General features: G+C 39.9%; 1 protein-coding gene and 1 pseudogene across 2 annotated transcripts in view; both read right to left on the reverse strand.

The window, feature by feature from the left end:
- Positions 1–16,204, reverse strand: part of FBXO9 (F-box protein 9) — a 40,118-nt gene extending 23,914 nt beyond the window's left edge. Inside the window, exons 1-2 of one of the 2 annotated variants that reach the window (XM_088023935.1) lie at positions 15,842–16,204; positions 12,380–12,463 (exon numbers count right to left, since the gene is read on the reverse strand). In XM_088023935.1, coding sequence (XP_087880061.1) covers positions 12,380–12,463; positions 15,842–15,844 — 87 coding nt within the window. In that variant the 5' untranslated portion in view covers positions 15,845–16,204. The remainder of the gene's footprint in view (positions 1–12,379; positions 12,464–15,841) is intronic. The other variant, XM_088023934.1, reaches the window with a different exon arrangement.
- Positions 6,868–6,994, reverse strand: LOC148164113 (U4 spliceosomal RNA; annotated as a pseudogene).
- Positions 16,205–18,232: the final 2,028 nt, after the last annotated feature.

The following is an 18,232-nucleotide window of genomic DNA, read 5'->3' on the forward strand; positions in this document are numbered from 1 at the left end:
TTTAAAAAGGAAATATTTTCTCTTATGTATGTAATAAAAATTTTTAAATATAGAAAAAGTGAAGTTCCCCTGTGTGACGGATTCTTCCTTGCTGCCCAGATCCCTTCAGGAAGGCACTGATTAGCCCACCTGCTGGGACCGCTACAGTAACAGCCCTCCGCTGTCAGCCCATCCCGAGCATTGCCTAGGCAGGATCATGCCCCTCCCCAGGCGATCCCTACCCAATGACTGATCAACAGCTGATAAGAGTCTGAAAGGCTCTGGGTTCCTCCATACTCAGAACTCCTGCAGAAGTGGCTAAGGCAGTCCATTAAGACGGTACAGCAGCTGGACTTCTCCCTTTGCCTGCTCCGGCTTCCTCCCTCTCCCCCGCCCGCCTTCCATGGTGTGGATCCCAAAAGCACTCCCTAGTACACCTCCCTCATCATAGTCTCTACCTTAAAATCTGTTCTCTGGGAACCCAACCTGAAATACCCCTCCTCCCAAAGAAGGCCATTATTAATACGACTGTGTATATTATTCCTAGTTCGTTTTGAAGAGGCATATATAAAATATGTAAGTTTTTAAAATAATTTTTCTTGCCATTCTGAACAGTTCTGTTCCACCTTCCTACTTCTAACACAAAACATACCTCTGTCCTATAGAATCTTTGGTAACACTGAATGTCTGCTTGATGATATATTCCAAATAAGTATTATAAAGCTTATAAATTCAGTAAGATTCATTAATGTAATTACGACTATTTTTCTATTTCAATGCACAAGGATTTGCCCCATCCTTTTAAATGACTGCAGTGTATTTTACTGTATGAATAGACCATTACTCAATACAAGTGATGGATATTTAGGTTGTATTCTATTTTTTCATATAACAATGCTATAATAAACATTTTTATACATTTATATTTACTCAGTTTCCCCATCATTTCCTTAAGATTAATTTTCTAGAAATAAAATTGCTTGATCAGGGGCACCTGGGTGGCTCAGTCAGTTAAGTGACTCTTGATTTCGGCTCAGGTCATAGCTGAGGGTTGTGAGATCCAGCCCCTCACTGGGCTCCATGCTCACTGGGGAGCACGCTTGAGATTCTCTCTCTCTCCCTCTCTGCCCCTCCCCCAACTCACGCACATACACTCTTATTCAAAATAATTTTTTTAAAGATTTTATTTATTCATTTGAGACACAGATAGAGAGAGAGAGCATGAGCAGGGGGAGAGGCAGAGGGAGAAGGAGAAGCAGGCTTCCCACTGAGCCAGGAGCCTGATGTGGGGCTCGATCCCAGGACCCTGGAATCAGGACTCAAGCCAAAGGCAGATGCTTAACCATGTGAGGCACCCAGGCGCCCCTCAAAATAAATAAATCTTTAAAAAAGAACTGCTTGATCAAAGGAATGTTTTTCATTTTGTTCCATATTGCTACTCTGCCCTCCAAAAAAGTTGTAGCAATTTACACTTCATGTACACTGCTTGAGTGTTCTCAAAGCCTGGACAACAATGGGCATTGTTCACCAATCTGATTAAGGAAAATCTCAATGTAGATTTAATCTGTATTTTAAAAATCATGAGACTAATTATCTCTTCAAATATTTAATAGCCATTTATATTATTTTTTCCATTAGTTGTCCATTCATATCTTTCTATCTTGTGTCACTCATACTAATTTATAAGGATGTTCCATATACTGAGGGTGGGTATCAATCCTCTGCCAATATACAGTAAATAGCTTTTCTAGCTATCATTTCTCTTGATTTATGATGTCTCTTCTACATATAGGTTTTAACTTTTAGGTGGTCAAATCTGTCAATCTTTTTAAGGTGATGGGTTTTCAGTTATGCCTTGTTTGGAACATATATCAAACCTCATAATGCCAATTATTGTTATCTTCAGTGTGAGCACTTTCAAAATTTTCCAGAATAAGAAAATAATTAGTACATCATTATACATTTGTTCAACGCAAAATATAACAAAATACTGCATTAAGACCTTTGCAAAGGTGTTAACATTTGAACAAGTTTTTTCTCCTTTTGGGCTTCTGCTAATAAATTCAGAGGCATTGACCTTTTAGAGACCAAGTGAATCTCAGGGGTCCATAAATTACCAAGAAGAGTTCCATGAAGGTAGTGTACCTGTAGCAAAGAAGCCCATGAGGAGCCCATGATACTTTGGTATCATCCAAAGTACCTAGAAGTAGGAGTAAGGGATAGATCAACTGGTTCTGCTGCTTGTGGAAACTGGTCAATGGGAGGATCCTGAGTTCACCTTCTCTGATGGACATACCAAGACAACATCCACCACCACTAATTCTGTAAATAACCTGAAGAGGCGAAAAGATCTCCCACAGCTAGTTGTAGCGAGAAGACCTCTTTGAAAAGGGTAGGAGGGGCAGGGTCACAGCTGGGAACCAAATCCCCAGGGTGACTAACCACTAACAGGAGGGACATCACAAGCATAGAGGTGCGAGGGACTCAAATCCCACACCAGGCCTGGGAAGAGGAGTCCCCATTACATCTGGCTTTGAAAATCAGTGAGGCTGAATTCCAGGAGATCCAGATAGCTATTGGAAAAGGAGTCTCCATCCTTAAAGGGTCAGCACACTAAAAACTCCGCCAGGAAATAGCACAGAAGTAGCACCTTGAAAATGCTGGGGTATACATATAGGGCATTTATTAATTAATTCTAGGACATGTGCCAAAGGGGCGGGTATCTGCAGGAGAGTTCTCTAGGAACAAAAGTACTGGTGGGTGCCATTTTTCTTCCCTCCCATAGCCTGAATAGTTGGATGCATGCAGGAGCTAATTCTAACAGTATCCCTCTCCCTTGCTAGCACTATGTCTGGCTGCTGTATTTACCTGTAGACTTCCCACCTTAGTAGACACCCATCCAAAACAGCTCTATGCCCGCTACAGCCAGCAGGCAGCCCTGGCCAGGAACAGCAAACCTCCTAGTGACTCCTATCATCAGAAAGGTGATAACCCCACACAACAGCACATCAATTCCTGTAGCCAGCCTCTTTGCTGGCTGTGCAGGAAGCAAGCCCTGCCCTTCACTGTGCCTGCAGCTGTCAGTAGCAGTTAACTACAGACAGCCAACATGAAGACTGACTCCAACAACTATAAAGCCCATGGCAGCTACAGCTGTGCATCTAACAGCACCAGGAGCAAAACCTGTCCTGTGAGCCTGCAGGAAGAAGCAGATCACTGAAACCAGCTGGAACGAGGGCAGTCCAGCATGCCACCCACCAGCATGCCTGTATCAATCACAGCTCATCCACAACAGGAAGGCAAACACAGACTACACAGCAGACACTTATGGTGTGCCTGGTTCTGGTGATCAGGGGACTGAGCTACAAGGCACCTCAGGACTTCTTCCACACAAGGCCACTACTCTCAAGATCAAGACGTGTAGCTGGCCTATCTAATATAAAGAAACACAGAGAGTCAGATAAAATGAGGAGACAGAGAAAATGTCCCAAATGAAAACACAAGACAAAAATCGCCAAAAAAAAAAAAAAGGCTAAATGAAACCAAGACAAGCAATATGCCTGATAAAGAGTTCAAAGTAATAGTCATAAAGATTCTCAACAGTTACAAATGGATCAACTCAGTGGGAACTTCAACCAAGAGATAGAAAATATAAAAAAGAACCAATCAGAGCTGAAGAACTCAGTAACTGAAATGCAAAATACACGAGAGGGAATCAACAGCAGATCAGAGGACACAGAAGAATGGATCAGTGATGCAGAAGACAGAATAATGTAAAGCAACCAAGCTCAAATAGCAAAATGGAAAAAGAATAATAAAAAATAAGAATAGGTTAAGGGACCTCTGCAACATCATCAAGTGTAGTAATTTGTATTATAGGGGTTCCAGAAGGCGGGGGGGGGGCAGAAAACTTATTTCAAGAATACCTGAAAACTTCCCTAACCTAGAGAGGGAAACAGTCATCCAGGTCAGGTCCAGGAAGCACAAAGAGCCCCAACAAGATGAACCCAAGGAAGTCCACACCAAGACCCATAATTAAAATGGTAAAAAGTAATAATAAAGAGAGAATCTTAAAAGCAGCCGAAGAAAACAGTTCCATATGAGGGAAACCCCATAAGGCTATCAGCCGATTTTTTAGCAGAGTCTTTGCAGGCCAGAAGGGGGTGGCATGCTATAATCAAAGTGCTGAAAGGAAAAAAACCTACAACGAAGAATACTCTACTTAGCAAGGCTATTACTCAGAATAGGAGAGAGAGGGTTTTCCAGACAGAAAAAAGTTAAAAAAAATTCATCACCACTAAACCAGCCTTATAAGAAATGTTAAAAAGAATCCTTTAAATGGAAAGTAAAGGCCACAACTAAAAGAAGGTATTAATAGAATAAAAATTCACTGGTAAAAGCAAACATACAGTAAAGGTAGATTCTTAGGAAGCCAGTATAAAAGTTCAACTAATGTAATAAAGTCAATTATATCTATAAAAATTAGTCAAGGGATACACAAACTAAAAAGATGTAAAATAAGACATCACATACAAAGACAGGGAACGGGTATTGAAAAGTTAGAGCTTTAGAATGCATCTGAACTTAAGTGACCATCAACTTAACACAGACTGGTATATGCACAGGATGTGACAAATGAACCCCATGGTAGCCACACATGAAAAAACCATAATAGATACACAAAAAATAAAGAAGGAATCCAAACATAACACTAAAGAAAGCCATCAATCACAAGGGAAGAGAGCAAGAGAAGAAAAAAGGAACAGAGGAAAGCTACAAAGCCCAAAAGACAATGAACAAAATGGCAATAAGAACACACCTATCAATAACTACTTTAAATGTAAATGGACTAAATGCTCCAATGAAAAGACAGGGTGGTGAATGGATTAAAAAATAAGACCCACCTATATGCTGCCCATAAGACTCACTTCAGAGTCTGAAAGATGGTGGCAGAGTAGGAGGACCCTAGGATCACATCATCCCAAAATACAACTAGATAACTATCAAATCATCCTAAATACTTCAGAAATTGACCTGAAGACTGGCAGAACAAATTCCACAACTAAAGGTAGAGAAGAGGTGACATCAAAGAAGATAGAAGTGTGGAGACATGGCTTGGGAGAGAAACAGATCACGGACACTATAGTGGGGAGGGAGTTGCGGTTGCAGAGAAGGGCTAGAGACATACTAGCACACAGGGGGGAGCACGGAGTGGACACTTGCTTATACCAAACCCTACCACCCCATGCTCCAGAGGTACCACCCTTCCAGTCACAACTGCCTCAGTCCCATTGTGGCAGGCCCCCTCTCCACTAGAAGCCCAACCCAAACCCCCGCCCATGTTTCCCAACCCAGGAGTTTTGCAGGGCCTCAGTTCTGGTGGTGGTGGTGACAGGTGTCATTTCATAAGCAGACCAGAGAACACCTGGTTAAAACTCAACACTTTCAGGCCAGGGACCAAACACTGCCCATAATAGGCAAAGAGAGCCTCTTCCGACTGGCCTGAAGGATAAAGCAGCCAGGACACAACAGCAGAGTGCACACAGCACACCCTGGAGACACTCCCTGAAGCACCAGTCCCTGGGGAACAGGAGACACTAGACTGCAGGGCACTACAGGACCTCTTCTTCATAAGGCCAGTACCCTCAAGAAGAGGAGCCATAGCTGACTTTCCTAACACACAGAAGTAGGCACAGAGACTTAGACAAAATGAGAAGACAAAAGGATTTGTCCCAAATGAAAGAACAGGACAAGGCCATGGCCAGAGATTTAGGTGAAACAGATATGAGTAACTTGCCTGATAGAGAATTTAAAGTAATGATCATAGAGATACTCACTGGACTTGAGAAGAGTGAAAGACATCAGTGAGATCATTAACACAGAGATAAGGAATAACATAGAGATAAAGGATTCAATAAACGAAATGAGAAACACATTTGATGGAAAAAGCAGCAGGCTGGAAGAAGCAGAAGAACGAATCAATGACCCAGAAGACAGAGTAATGGAAAGTAATCAAGCTGAACAAAAGAGAAAAGAGAATTATGCAAAATAAGAATGCACATTCTTTTCAAGTGCACAAGGAACATTCTCCAGAACAGATCACATATTAGCCTACAAAACAAAACTCAACAAATGCCAAGAAGAGTGGAGTCATACCATGCATCTTTTCTGACCATTAACACTATGACACTAGAAGTCAACCACAAGAAAAGATTTGGAAAGACCACAAATATATGGAGGTTAAATAGCATGATACTAAACAATAAATGAGTCAACCAGGAAATAAAAGAAGAAATTTAAAAAGTACACGGAAACAAATGAAAATGAAAACACAACAGTCCAAAACCTTTGGGACGCAGCAAAATTGGTTCTAAAAAGGAAGTTTATAGCAATGCTGGTCACCTCAAGAAACAAGACAAATCTCAAATAAACAATCTAACCTTACACCTAAAGGAGGTAGAAAAAGAACAAACAAAACCTAAAACCAGAAGGAAGGTTATAGTAAATATTAGAGCAGAAATAAATGATGAAGAAACTAAAAAAAAAACAAAAACAATAGAACATATCAATGAAACCAGGAGCAGGGTCTTTGGGGAAAAAAAAGCAATCAATAAAATTGATAAATCTCTAGCCAGACTTATCAAGAAAAAGAGAAAGGATCAAATAAAATCACAAACGAGAGAGGAGAAATAACAACCAATACCACAGAAATACAATTATGGGAATATTATGAAAAACTATATGCCAACAAACAGACATCTAGAAGAAATGGATAAATTCCTAGAAACACATAAACTACTAAAACTCAAAAAGGAAGAAAAAGAAAATTGAACAGACTGATAATTAGCAAAGAAAATGAATCAGTAACAATTAAAAAAAAAAAAAAAACCAACCTCCTAACTAACAAAAGTCCAGGACCAGATGGCTTCACAGGGAATTCTACCAAATATTTAATTAGCAATAACTGTGCCTTGGATAAACTTCATTAGCTATAACACTGCCACTGTGCAAAGCTCTACCAAACATTTAAAGAAGAGTTAATACCTATTCTTTTCAAACTATTCCAAAAAGTAGAAGAGGAAGGAAAACTTCCAAATTCATTCTATGAGGCCAGCATTACCCTGATAAGAAAACCAGATAAAGGCACCACTAAAAAAGAGAACTACAGGTAAATATCCCTGATGAACACAGATACAAAAATCCTCAACAGAAACCAGCAAACTGAATCCAAAAATCCATTAAAAAAATCATTCACCACAATCAAGTAGGAGTTATTCCTGGGTTGCAAGGTGGTTCAATATTTGCAAATCAACCAATGTGATAGATCACATCAATAAGGGAAAGGATGAGAACCATATAATCATTTCAATAGATGTAGAAAAAGCATCTGACAAAGTACAACATCCATTCATAAAAACTTCCACATACAATATTTAATTCACAGTATATCTTCTTTTTTAAAATAAAATTTGTAAGACTAAAATAAAAAGTGTGTGACAGAAATATTTAGAGATAAGCCAATAAAGTGTACCTTTTATTTACTTACTGTACATTTTAGTAAAAAAAAAAAAAGACTTCATATCTAAAGACACACACAAACTAAAAGTGAAGGGAGAGAAAAATATATACCATTCAAATGGAAGCAAAAAAAAAAAAAGGCAATACCTGTATCAGAAAAAACAGACTTTAAAATAAAGACTGTAGCAAGAGACAAAGAAAGGCACTACTTAATAATGTAAAATGGATAAAAAGATCAATCCAAAAGAAGGATAAAACAATTACAAATACCTATGCACCCAATATAGGAGAACTTAAATATATAAAGCAAATGTTAACATAGAAAAAATGGATAGTAACACAATAGTAGGGGACATGAACACCTCATTTACATCAACGGACAGATAATCTAGACAGAAAATCAATAAGGAAACAAACAAAAATTAATCAACACATACACACAAAAAAATCAATCAACACAGTAGACCAGCTGGACTTAACAGATATATACAGAACATTCCAAACAAAAGCAACAGAATACACATATTTTTCAAGTGTAAATGAAACGTTCTCCAAGACAGATCACGTTAGGCCAGAAAATATCTCTCAATAAATTTGAAAAGTCTGAGATGGTTACCACAGGGGAGGTGGATGGGAGGATGGTGAAATAGGTGATGGGGATTAAGGAGTGTACTTGCTATAATGAGCACTGGGTGATATATGGAATTATTGAATCACTATATTGTACATCTGAAACTAATACTGTACATTAACTATGTTGGGATTAAAATAAAAAATAAAATGTTTGAAATTACATCAAGTATTTTCTCTGACCACAACACTATGAAACTAGAAATCAATTACAAGGAAAAAAGTGGGAAAACCACAACCACACGAAGGAGCTAAATAACATATGACTAAACAACCAATAAATCAACAAAGAAATCAAAGAGGAAATCAAAAAATACATGGGAGACAAATGAAAATGGAAATACAATGGTCCAAAATCTTTGGGATGCAGTGAAAGTAGTTCTAAGAGGGAAATTCATAGTGATACAAGTTTCTGCTTCAAGAAACAAGACAAACCTCAAATAAACAATCTAACCTGACACCTAAAGGAACTAAAAGAACAAAGCCCAAAGCTAGTACAAAGAAGGAAATAATAAAGATCAGAGCAGACATAAAATGAAACAGACTAAAAACCAACAGAAAGAATCAATGAAACTAAGAGCTGGTTTTTGGGGGGAAGAAAAAAATATTTAGCCAGACTCATCAAGACAAAGAGAACTCAAGTAGCTTCAGAAATGAAGAAGGAGAAATAACAACTGACACCACGGAAATACAAAGAATTGCAAGATAATATTATGAAAAAGTATATGCCAACAAATTGGACAACCTAGAAGAAATGGATAAATTCCTAGAAAAATATAGTCTTCCAAAACTGAATCAAAAATAAATAGAACATTTGAACAATTACCTTAACACAATTGAACTGGTAATCAAAACACTCCCAACAAACAAAAGTCCAAGACCAGATGACTTTACAGGTGAATTCTATCAAGCATTTTTTTTTCCTATCAAGCATTTAAAGAAGAGTTAGTACCTATTCTTCTCAAACCATTTCAAAAACAGAAGAGGAAGAAAATCTTCCAAATTTACTCTACAAGGTCAGCATTACCCTGACACCAACAAAGACACTACAAAAAAAGAGAACTACAGGCCAGTATCTCTGATGACCACAAATGTACAAATCCTCAACAAAATATTAGCAAACTGAATTCAGTAACACATTAAAAGGATCATGCACCACAATCAGTGGAATTTATTCCAGGATGCAAAGGTGATTCAATATTTGCAAATCAATGTGAAACTTCACTCTAATAAGAGGAAGTATAAAAACCATATGATCATCTCAACAGATGCAGAAAAAGTATTTGACAAAATTCAGCATCCATTCATGATAAAAACTCTCCCAACAAAGTAGGTTTAGAGGGAACATACTTCAACATCATAAAGGGCATATATGACAAACCCACAGCTAATATCATACTCAATGGTGAAAAATCCATAGTTTTTCCCCTAAGAGCAGGAACAGGACAAGTATGCCCACTCACCACTTTCATTCAACATAGTACTAGAAGTGCTAGCCACAGCAATCAAACAAGAAATAAAAAGTATCCATGGGGTGCTTGGGTGGCTCAGTTGGTTAAGTCAGTCTGACTCTTGATTATGGCTCAGGTCATGATCTCAGGGCCGGGGGATCAAGCCCACACATGCCCATGGAGCCTGCTTGGATTCTCTCCCTTTCCCCCACACCCTCTAACTCCTGTGCATTCTCTCTCTCTAAAAGAAAAAAAGAAATAAAAAGTATCCAGATTGGTAAGGAAGAAGTAAAACTGTCATTATTTCCAGATATATATAGGAAATCCTAAAGACTCCACCAAGAAACTATTTGAATAAATGAATTTAGTAAAGTTGCAGGATACAAAATGTTGCAGAAATCTGCTACATTTCTATATCGTAAGAACAAAGTAGCAAAAAGAGAAATTAAGAAATCACATCTGCAATTGCACCTGAAAGACATTATCTAGGAATAAACTTAACCAAGAAGGTGAAAGAGCTATACTTTAAAAACTATAAGATGCTGATAAAACAAATGGAAGACAATACAAATAAAGGGAAAGATAGCCCATGCTCGTAGATTGGAAGAATTAATATTGTTACAATGTCCACACTACCCAAGTCAACCTATAGATTCAATGCAATGCCTGTTAAAATATCAATAGTATCGGGGCACCTGGGTGGCTCAGTCATTACATGATCCCAGGGTCCTGGGATCGAGCCCCGCATCAGGCTCCCTGCTCCGCGGGAACCCTGCTTCTCCCTCTCCCACTCCCCTGCTTGTGTTCCCTCTCTCGCTGTGTCTCTCTCTGTCAAATAAATAAATAAAATCTTTTAAAAAATATATCAATAGTATTTTTCACAGAACTAGAACAAATAATCCTAAGATTCATATGGAACCACAAAGACCCTGAAGAGCCAAGCAATCTTGAGAAAGAACAAAATTTGAAGTATCACAACTCTGGATTTTAAGATACACTACAAAGCTACAGTAGTCAAAACCATATGGTACTGGGACAAAAACAGATACAAAGATCAATGGAAGAGAATAGAGAGCCCAGAAATAAGCCCACACTTAAATGGTCAATTAATCTACAACAGAGGAGGCAAGAATATGCAAGGGGGAAAAGACAGTCTCTGCAAAAACGGTGCTGGGAAAGCTGGAGAGCTACATGCAAAAGAATGAAACTGGACCACTTTCTCATACCACACACAAACATAAACTCAAAGACCTAAATGTGAGACCCGAAACCATAAAACTCCTAGAGGAAAACACAGGCAGTTATCTCTTGGACATTGGCCTTAGCAACATCTTTGTGGATATGTCTCCTTAGGTAAGGGAAACAAAAGCAAAAATAAACTATGGGGACTACATCAAAATAAAAAGCTTCTGCAGAGCAAAGGAAACAATCAACAGAACAAAAAGGCAACTTACTGATGGGAGAAGAGATTTGCAAATAATTCAATATAAAGAATTTATACAACTCAATACTAATAAAACAAATAATCCTATTAAAAATGGGTAGAGAACTGGAATAGACATTTTTCTAAGCAAGACAATGGCCAATAGGTACACGAAAAGATGTTCAACATCACTAATTATCAGGGAAATGCAAATCAAAACCACAATGAATTATCACCTCACACCTGTCAGAATGGCTAGAATCAAAAAGATAAGAAATAACAAGTTTTGTTGAGGATGTGGAGAAAAAAGCACCCTTGTGAATTGTTCCAACCACTGTGGAAAACAGCATGGAAGTTCCTCAAAAAAATAAAAATTGAAATAACATACAATCCAGTAATTCCACTACTGGGTATTTATCCAAAGGAAACTAAAACACTAATTTGAAAAGATACATGTACCTGAAAAAAAAAAAAAGTTATATGTACCTGTTTATTGCAGCATTATTTAAAATAGCCAAGGTATGGAAGCAACCTAAAGTATCCATCAATAGATAAATGGATAAAGATGTTGTATGTGTCAACGTATATGTGTGTACACACACACACAGAGTATTACTCAGCCACAAAAAGCAGTGAGATCTTGCTATTCTTGACAATATGGATGGACCTAGGGGATATAATGCTAAGTCAAGTAAGAGAAAGACGAATGCCATACGATTTCACTTATATGTAGAATCTAAAAAACAAAACAAAAGACAAGAAAACAGAAACAGATTCATAAATACAGAGAAGAAACTTGGTGGCTGGAAGAGGGGACAATGGGGCAATGGGCAAAAAGGGGAAGGGGACTAACATAAGTCAGTCACAGATGAAAAGTATACCATACGGAATATAGCCAATGACACTACAATGATATATGGTGACAAATGGTTAAAAAAAAAAATCTGTAACACAGCTTTAATTTGCACATTCTGTAAACCAGTATGAAAATACAGTTAAATTCAATGCAAATAAGAACCGATAAATCTTGGAGCACCTGGCTGGCTCAGTCAGAAGAGCATGGGACTCTTGATCTTGGGGGTTGTGAGTTCGAACCCCACACTGGGGATAGAGATTACTTAAATACATAAATAATCAAAAAAAAAAAGAGAGAGAGAGAACTGATAAATCTTCATAAGTACAGCCAATTTTTGCTTATTCATGTATCTTGGGGGTTGCGAGTTCGAACCCCACACTGGGGATAGAGATTACTTAAATACATAAGTAATCAAAAAAAAAAAAGAGAGAGAACTGATAAATCTTCATAAGTACGGCCAATTTTTGCTTATGCATGGAATGCAATGGAATAAGAATTAAATATACACTTGAAGAAACATGCCTGCAGATCTGTTTCAGCAGGGCTTTCATTTTCATCATCTTCTGCTCTGACATTATCAGAATGACAATCTTCCTCAGCTTCTGCCTGAGGGGAGAAAAACCAAAAGAATTCATCAGGAATATGCGAACATCAGTTGCCCTCTGTAATCCACATCTCCTTGAGCTACCTATCCAGTGAAATATTTAGTTGCTTCTCTCTAGGTATCCCCTTCACAGCTAAGTTTAATGATTTGATAGTTCAGTAACACTGTAGAATAAACAACTTTACTGTGCTTCAGTTAAAATGTTTTGGTAGGTGATTTAAAATAACTTTGCTTCAAAAAATAACGTAGCTGCAGCATAGAGTTCAGCAAATAGTTTTTGTTTCATGGATCACTTAAAATTTGACTGTTTTTAGTCCGTATTTGGATGTCTTTCCTTTTACACGACTGGCATGTTCCCAATACGTGAATATGACTTTTGTCTATTATTTTAAATGTCCTAGGAAAGCTCATTAATCAAAGACATGTAATAGTGAATGTTTTTGTAAAGAAGTCTGTTGTTTCACAAACCCAGATTTTTATATACTAGATTGATTTAAAGTGGAATAAAACTGGACTGGAATTACTGTGGAATGGCCTGCGGCTTAGTACAGGTCTCAGGTCAGTTTCCTTACATTTTATCCTTGTATTCTCAATATATGTTTGCTAAATTAAACTGAATCCTACCTACCAGGGAAAATGACATGTTGCCTCAGGTCAATCTGTTGGCTAACAGACTTATTAGCAAATGGGACTTGCTCAACACTTCATGTGTTCAGTCCTATAATGTAACAATAGGGGAAATGACCTGAGGGTCAGAAATAAGAAATAATGAAGCCAATTTCACTTGCTCCAAAGATGTAAGCTTTATAATTGTAGATTTTCATTGTGATTTGTTTCTAGGACAAAACCATTTATATTAACACACATTTCTGAACTCAGCCACCAGACATCCGTGCAGTACTTTACAGAGGAACATAAATAAGCCCCACATCTTATCTCTGACTACCAGGCTCAAAGCAGAGGTGCCATTAAGTCTTGAACTAGTTGGTATAAAATGAAGTGCTAGGCTCACTGTAAAGGATAAATTAATGAAAAAATAAATGAAAGAGGCCAAGATTCTGAATTAATTTCCAGAAAACTGGAAAATGGAAGCATTAATGTATCATCAAATGTATTTTTTAGTCTCTTTAAGCTGGGAGCTTTCCTCCTAATAGGAAAATACATAATGAAGGACTCTGAATTTATAGATCCCACTGAAAAGGCTCTTTCCATTCTCCAGTAAGAGGCTGAATTATTACTGTAAACGTTAAGTACAGCTAATGGGAAGGGACCTGAGCTCCCTAGGGTATACCCTTAGTAACTCAACCTTCTAACTCTATCCGAGCAGTCATGCTAAAGTGACTTCTTTCAAGAGCTTTCTCTGTTCTCTCCAGGTCCAAGCTCTTGCATATGCTGCTTGCTCTCTCCATCCAGAATAATTTCTTCCTCACTTGGCTATTTCTCACCCTTCAAGGTTCAGCTCCGGCATTATCCCAGTAAGAAGCATTTTCTGGTCCTCTGAATTGCCTTTGTTTTCCTACAAAACTTTGCCTTTGTATCACAGCACCTAACACTTGTATTGACATTTTGTCTCTTCCTTAGAGTCAGTGCATGGAGAACAAGGATCAGTCATGTTTGTAATCTCAGAGGGCAAAACACATTGCTTGAGACATAGTAAAAGCCTGTCCAGGCCTCAGCTTTCACATCTGTAAAGAGAGGGTGGCTCAGTCTTGGGCATTTGCCTCCGGCTCAGGTCATGATCCCAGGGTCCTGGGATAGAGCCCCGCATCAGGCTCCCTGCTCTGCGGGAAGCCTGGTTCTCCCTCTTCTACTCCCCCTGCTTGTGTTCCCTCTTTGCTGTGTCTCTCTCTGTCAAATAAATAAATAAAATCCTTAAAAAAAAAAAAAAAAGGAGGGTGTTGGATGTGGTAACTTCCGAGGTCGCTTTTCATATATGACATTCTATGATTAAAAGTTTACCATGAATCACCTTTGGTGATTTGATCTGGTTATACTGAAGATCTAATATTGTGCTGGGGGTCTAGCATTATGCCAGTACTAATAAGTACTCAAAAAACTTGCCTGAATTAACAGAGTCATGTGGACGTACAGTGCGTATCTCAAGGATGAGGAAAAGAAATGAGAAATCTATAATCCACAAAGCACCTTCTCCCCTGAGTTCCCGTGTTATTCTTGAATTCTAATCCTTTGTTAGTTTGATTCTGGCAGTACGATAACTATCAAATTGGGAGTTTTATTACATTTTGCCAACTCAAATACCACTTGAAATAAGTAGGTCCCCAGCTGTCACCCAGAGATTTTCACTTTATTTTTCATAATTGAATCTGACCTAAACAGCACCTTTCGCTTGAATAGTTTATGTCTCCATCATGTTACTCCTGTTTTACACACAGGATTAATGAAATATAAAAAATTAAGTGATTAATCCTGGTTAGAGAACTACTTCTGAAAGCTGAAGGGCATTGTCAATTACTGCTTTTTCTATCCTCCAGGTTAACTTAATAAATTCTTTCAGCCATCCATTTATTCAATAAATATTTGACTGTCTACGATGAACTCATTAGTTTGGTATCATTTCACACTTGATTCATTTAATCCTAGCCAGAGATTAGCTTCTCAAATGGGAAATTTATTCAAAGCCAAAGAAAGGTAGCCTAGAGCAGAGACTACATATTCCAGCATGCAATAGTCCCATGGAATCTGCGTTGTCAATTTCTGGAGCTTAACTCAGTCTCTCTCCATTTGGACCGCACTGACGCTGCTCAGGCCCTCACGGCTACGAAGTGAGACATAATCCCTCTGATCCCACACCGCCAGGACCGCCTGCCAACATCCTACCCTCCGCACTGACGTGTCATGGGGCAGGTGCGTCCTAATTCCCAGGACTCCTTAAAGAACCTGAACGGCTTCTCCGTGGGTACTGCTTTCCGGAGGGGGTAGCAATCAACAAGTGTCTCCGTTTGCCAAGGCTTCCCTCCGCGCCCGCCCCCCCCCCCCCCGCCAATTTTAGATGCTGCAACGGCTCACCTCAACCTATGCTCACTGCTTTTGATAAAATCCCTCGAGGGGGGTAAGACTGGCTCAATGTCCTCAGCGAACGAAGAAGAGGCATTCTTCTCTGCTGTCCTGCACACCCGCGTTTCCTCACATCGGGTCCCGGCTACGGGGGAGTTCAGCAGGAAGGAACCCGGGGAGCGGTCAGGGCTGGCACCCGCTCCACTCCCGCTCAGGCCAAGGGCCCTACAGTGGGTGGCGGCCGAGCACCTCCCACTCCTCCCAGTCTCCACTTCCCGCTCTCTAGGGGCTCCCCCCAGGCCTAGCCCCTTCTGCACACCGCACTCCCGCCTCGAAGTGTCCCTCCGAGCCCCCTCCCGGGTTACCATGCTGGCGGGGCAGCCGGCCGCGGTCGAGGGGCTCTCCGCGCCCCCTCTGCACCGCTCCCCCAAGGAGGTGTGCTGGGTGTCCGGGTGTCTACTCCTGCCCGTCTGCTGCAACCGGGCTTAGCAGAGTTCTCGGTCGGAGAAGCGCACCAGGCAGCGGCAATAACTGCGGGCCCGGCGTACGGCAGCCATCTTCGCGGGGCAGGGGGCCAGATCCGGGCGCGCTAGAGCGACGGCCGGGAAGTCGCGGAGCAGAGGGACGCCTGCTGCCAGCGGAGGCCGAGGACCGGGCGAGCACCAGAACGTCGGCGCTGCTGGAAACCCCGGACGCCGCGGCGGAGCTGCCCCCTCTACTGCGGAAACCTGTGCCGACGCACTGAGCATGCGCAGTACCGCACTGCCTGCGCGCGCTGCCTAGTGGAGGGGTCGGAGGTGCGAGCCTACTGTGTGCGCGAAGCGGAATTGGCAGTCAGGTCACCAATTGGCTAACCCCCAAATTTAACCCACGTATTTGTCTCAGTGACCCCTTATGCAAACTTGAACCACCATTATCTAAATGATGTGTATAACTCAAATTTAGGGTTGAGACCCTAAGGCAAACATCCCTTGAAGAGCACTGAACTTGGTGCTTCGGTAGGTCGCTACACGCTTTTCGGGGGTTGACTAGAGTCCCACGCCGGGAATGCAGGGAAATAGTGAAACTCCACTATAGTCGCAGGCTGTTACAATGACTAAACTTTTTGAAAGCACGGATCTGGAGGTTGAGGAAAAGATAGGCTTAGGAGAGAAGCAAGAGGAAAATAAAGCCACCGCAAGGGATGTCTTACTACAGATCCCATCATGCAAAGGGAGAAAGACATTGAGGCGGCTCCTAAGGCCCTGAAACCCGAGTCCTGCTGAGACGGGGCTCGAGATGTACTCTGGGATTTGTAGTCCGCTGTTTCTCTTAAGGTGCCGGAACTTACCCGCGATACTAGCCCCGCCTCTTAAAGCCCAACACCTGACTTTGTTTCCTAAGAAGACCCTCTTATTTATCAGGCAATTTATTATTTTTCCACACTTTACATTATTTTCATTACGGAAGTTTGCATGCTCTGTGAAAACCTACAGTCTTACAGCTTCTTACCTTCATTCGGCGAACATATACTGAGTTTCTATGATTTCTACCAGGCGTCAGGTTCTAGCAGTGATCAGGTTTCCAAGACTCTAGTTCATCGAGCCCACAGAGTTTAAATCTCTTATCCATTATTTTATTCTGGAGATATTAGAAATGCAATACATCTTCGGCAGAAAAATAGACTAATAAAGGGGGGGTGGCTAAATGGTGAGCTGCTTTCTTTTAATATTAGGATCCACCCTTCGGATAGGTGTTTTTATTTGCTCCCTCAATCAGCTACCTAGAAAAAGTAACTTCATGTTTAACGAAGGCCAAAAAATTTAAGTTTTTAATTTTTAAAGGAAACTTAAGCCTTTTAAAGATGACTTTCCTCCCAATGACCTCTTTAAAATTGGATTTTGCAATTTAAATGGGGGGGAAGGTCAGATGTTAGGATTTATAATTGAAGAAAATGATGTATGTAACTCAACACAAAAAATCAGTTTCGCAAATGAACAATGAGGTATTGAAATGTTTTCAGAACTACTCAATTTCATTAAACGTGTTGAATGCTAATTTAAGATATCTTGGTTAATTAATACAGATGATTTCTATTCCAGCTAATAATAAAGCTTAATAAAATAAAATTAGCATTCATAATGATAAATTAAGCACCTATTTTATTAAAATGCCATTATGGGGGCACCTAGGTGGCTCAGTCAGTGAAGCGTCTGCCTTCAGCTCAGGTCATGATCCTGGGGTCCTGAGATCTATCCCTCACTGGGCTCCCTGCTCAGTGGAGAGCCTGCTTCTCCCTCTCCCTCTCTGCTCCCCCTGCTTGTGCTCTCTCTCTCTCTGTCTCTCTGTCAAATAAATGAATAAAATCATAAATAAATAAATAGATAGAAAGATAGATAAATAAAATGCTGTTTTGTTTCAGTTACTAATGTTCTGTTTTAGACCAGTATCTGCTGTATCCACTAGACTTCAGGTTTGTATTATTCTATCATATTATGTTTACAGGATTGTAATTTTCCTGACCTAAATCACTTACTAACTCAGTGGACCCTTGTTAAAGGTAGACCAAGAGAGTCCCTGTATTTGCTGGGTAGACTTGCTTGGACAAGTGGATTTGACTAAAACTGGTAATTTTTAGAAACTTTAAAAATCACGTTTCATGGGAGCAGTATATAATTTGTTAGGTTACCCCTCTTGTCTCCCTATCTTTTCACTGATAAAGACTTTCAATTTTCATTTGCCATATGGTTTGGCAGGTGTTAATATGGATAAACACA

This window comes from Eumetopias jubatus, unplaced genomic scaffold (genome assembly GCF_037043125.1).
Source record: "Eumetopias jubatus isolate StellerSeaLion01/CBP00866 unplaced genomic scaffold, mEumJub1_p1.0 scaffold_6, whole genome shotgun sequence".
NCBI lineage: Eukaryota > Metazoa > Chordata > Mammalia > Carnivora > Otariidae > Eumetopias > Eumetopias jubatus.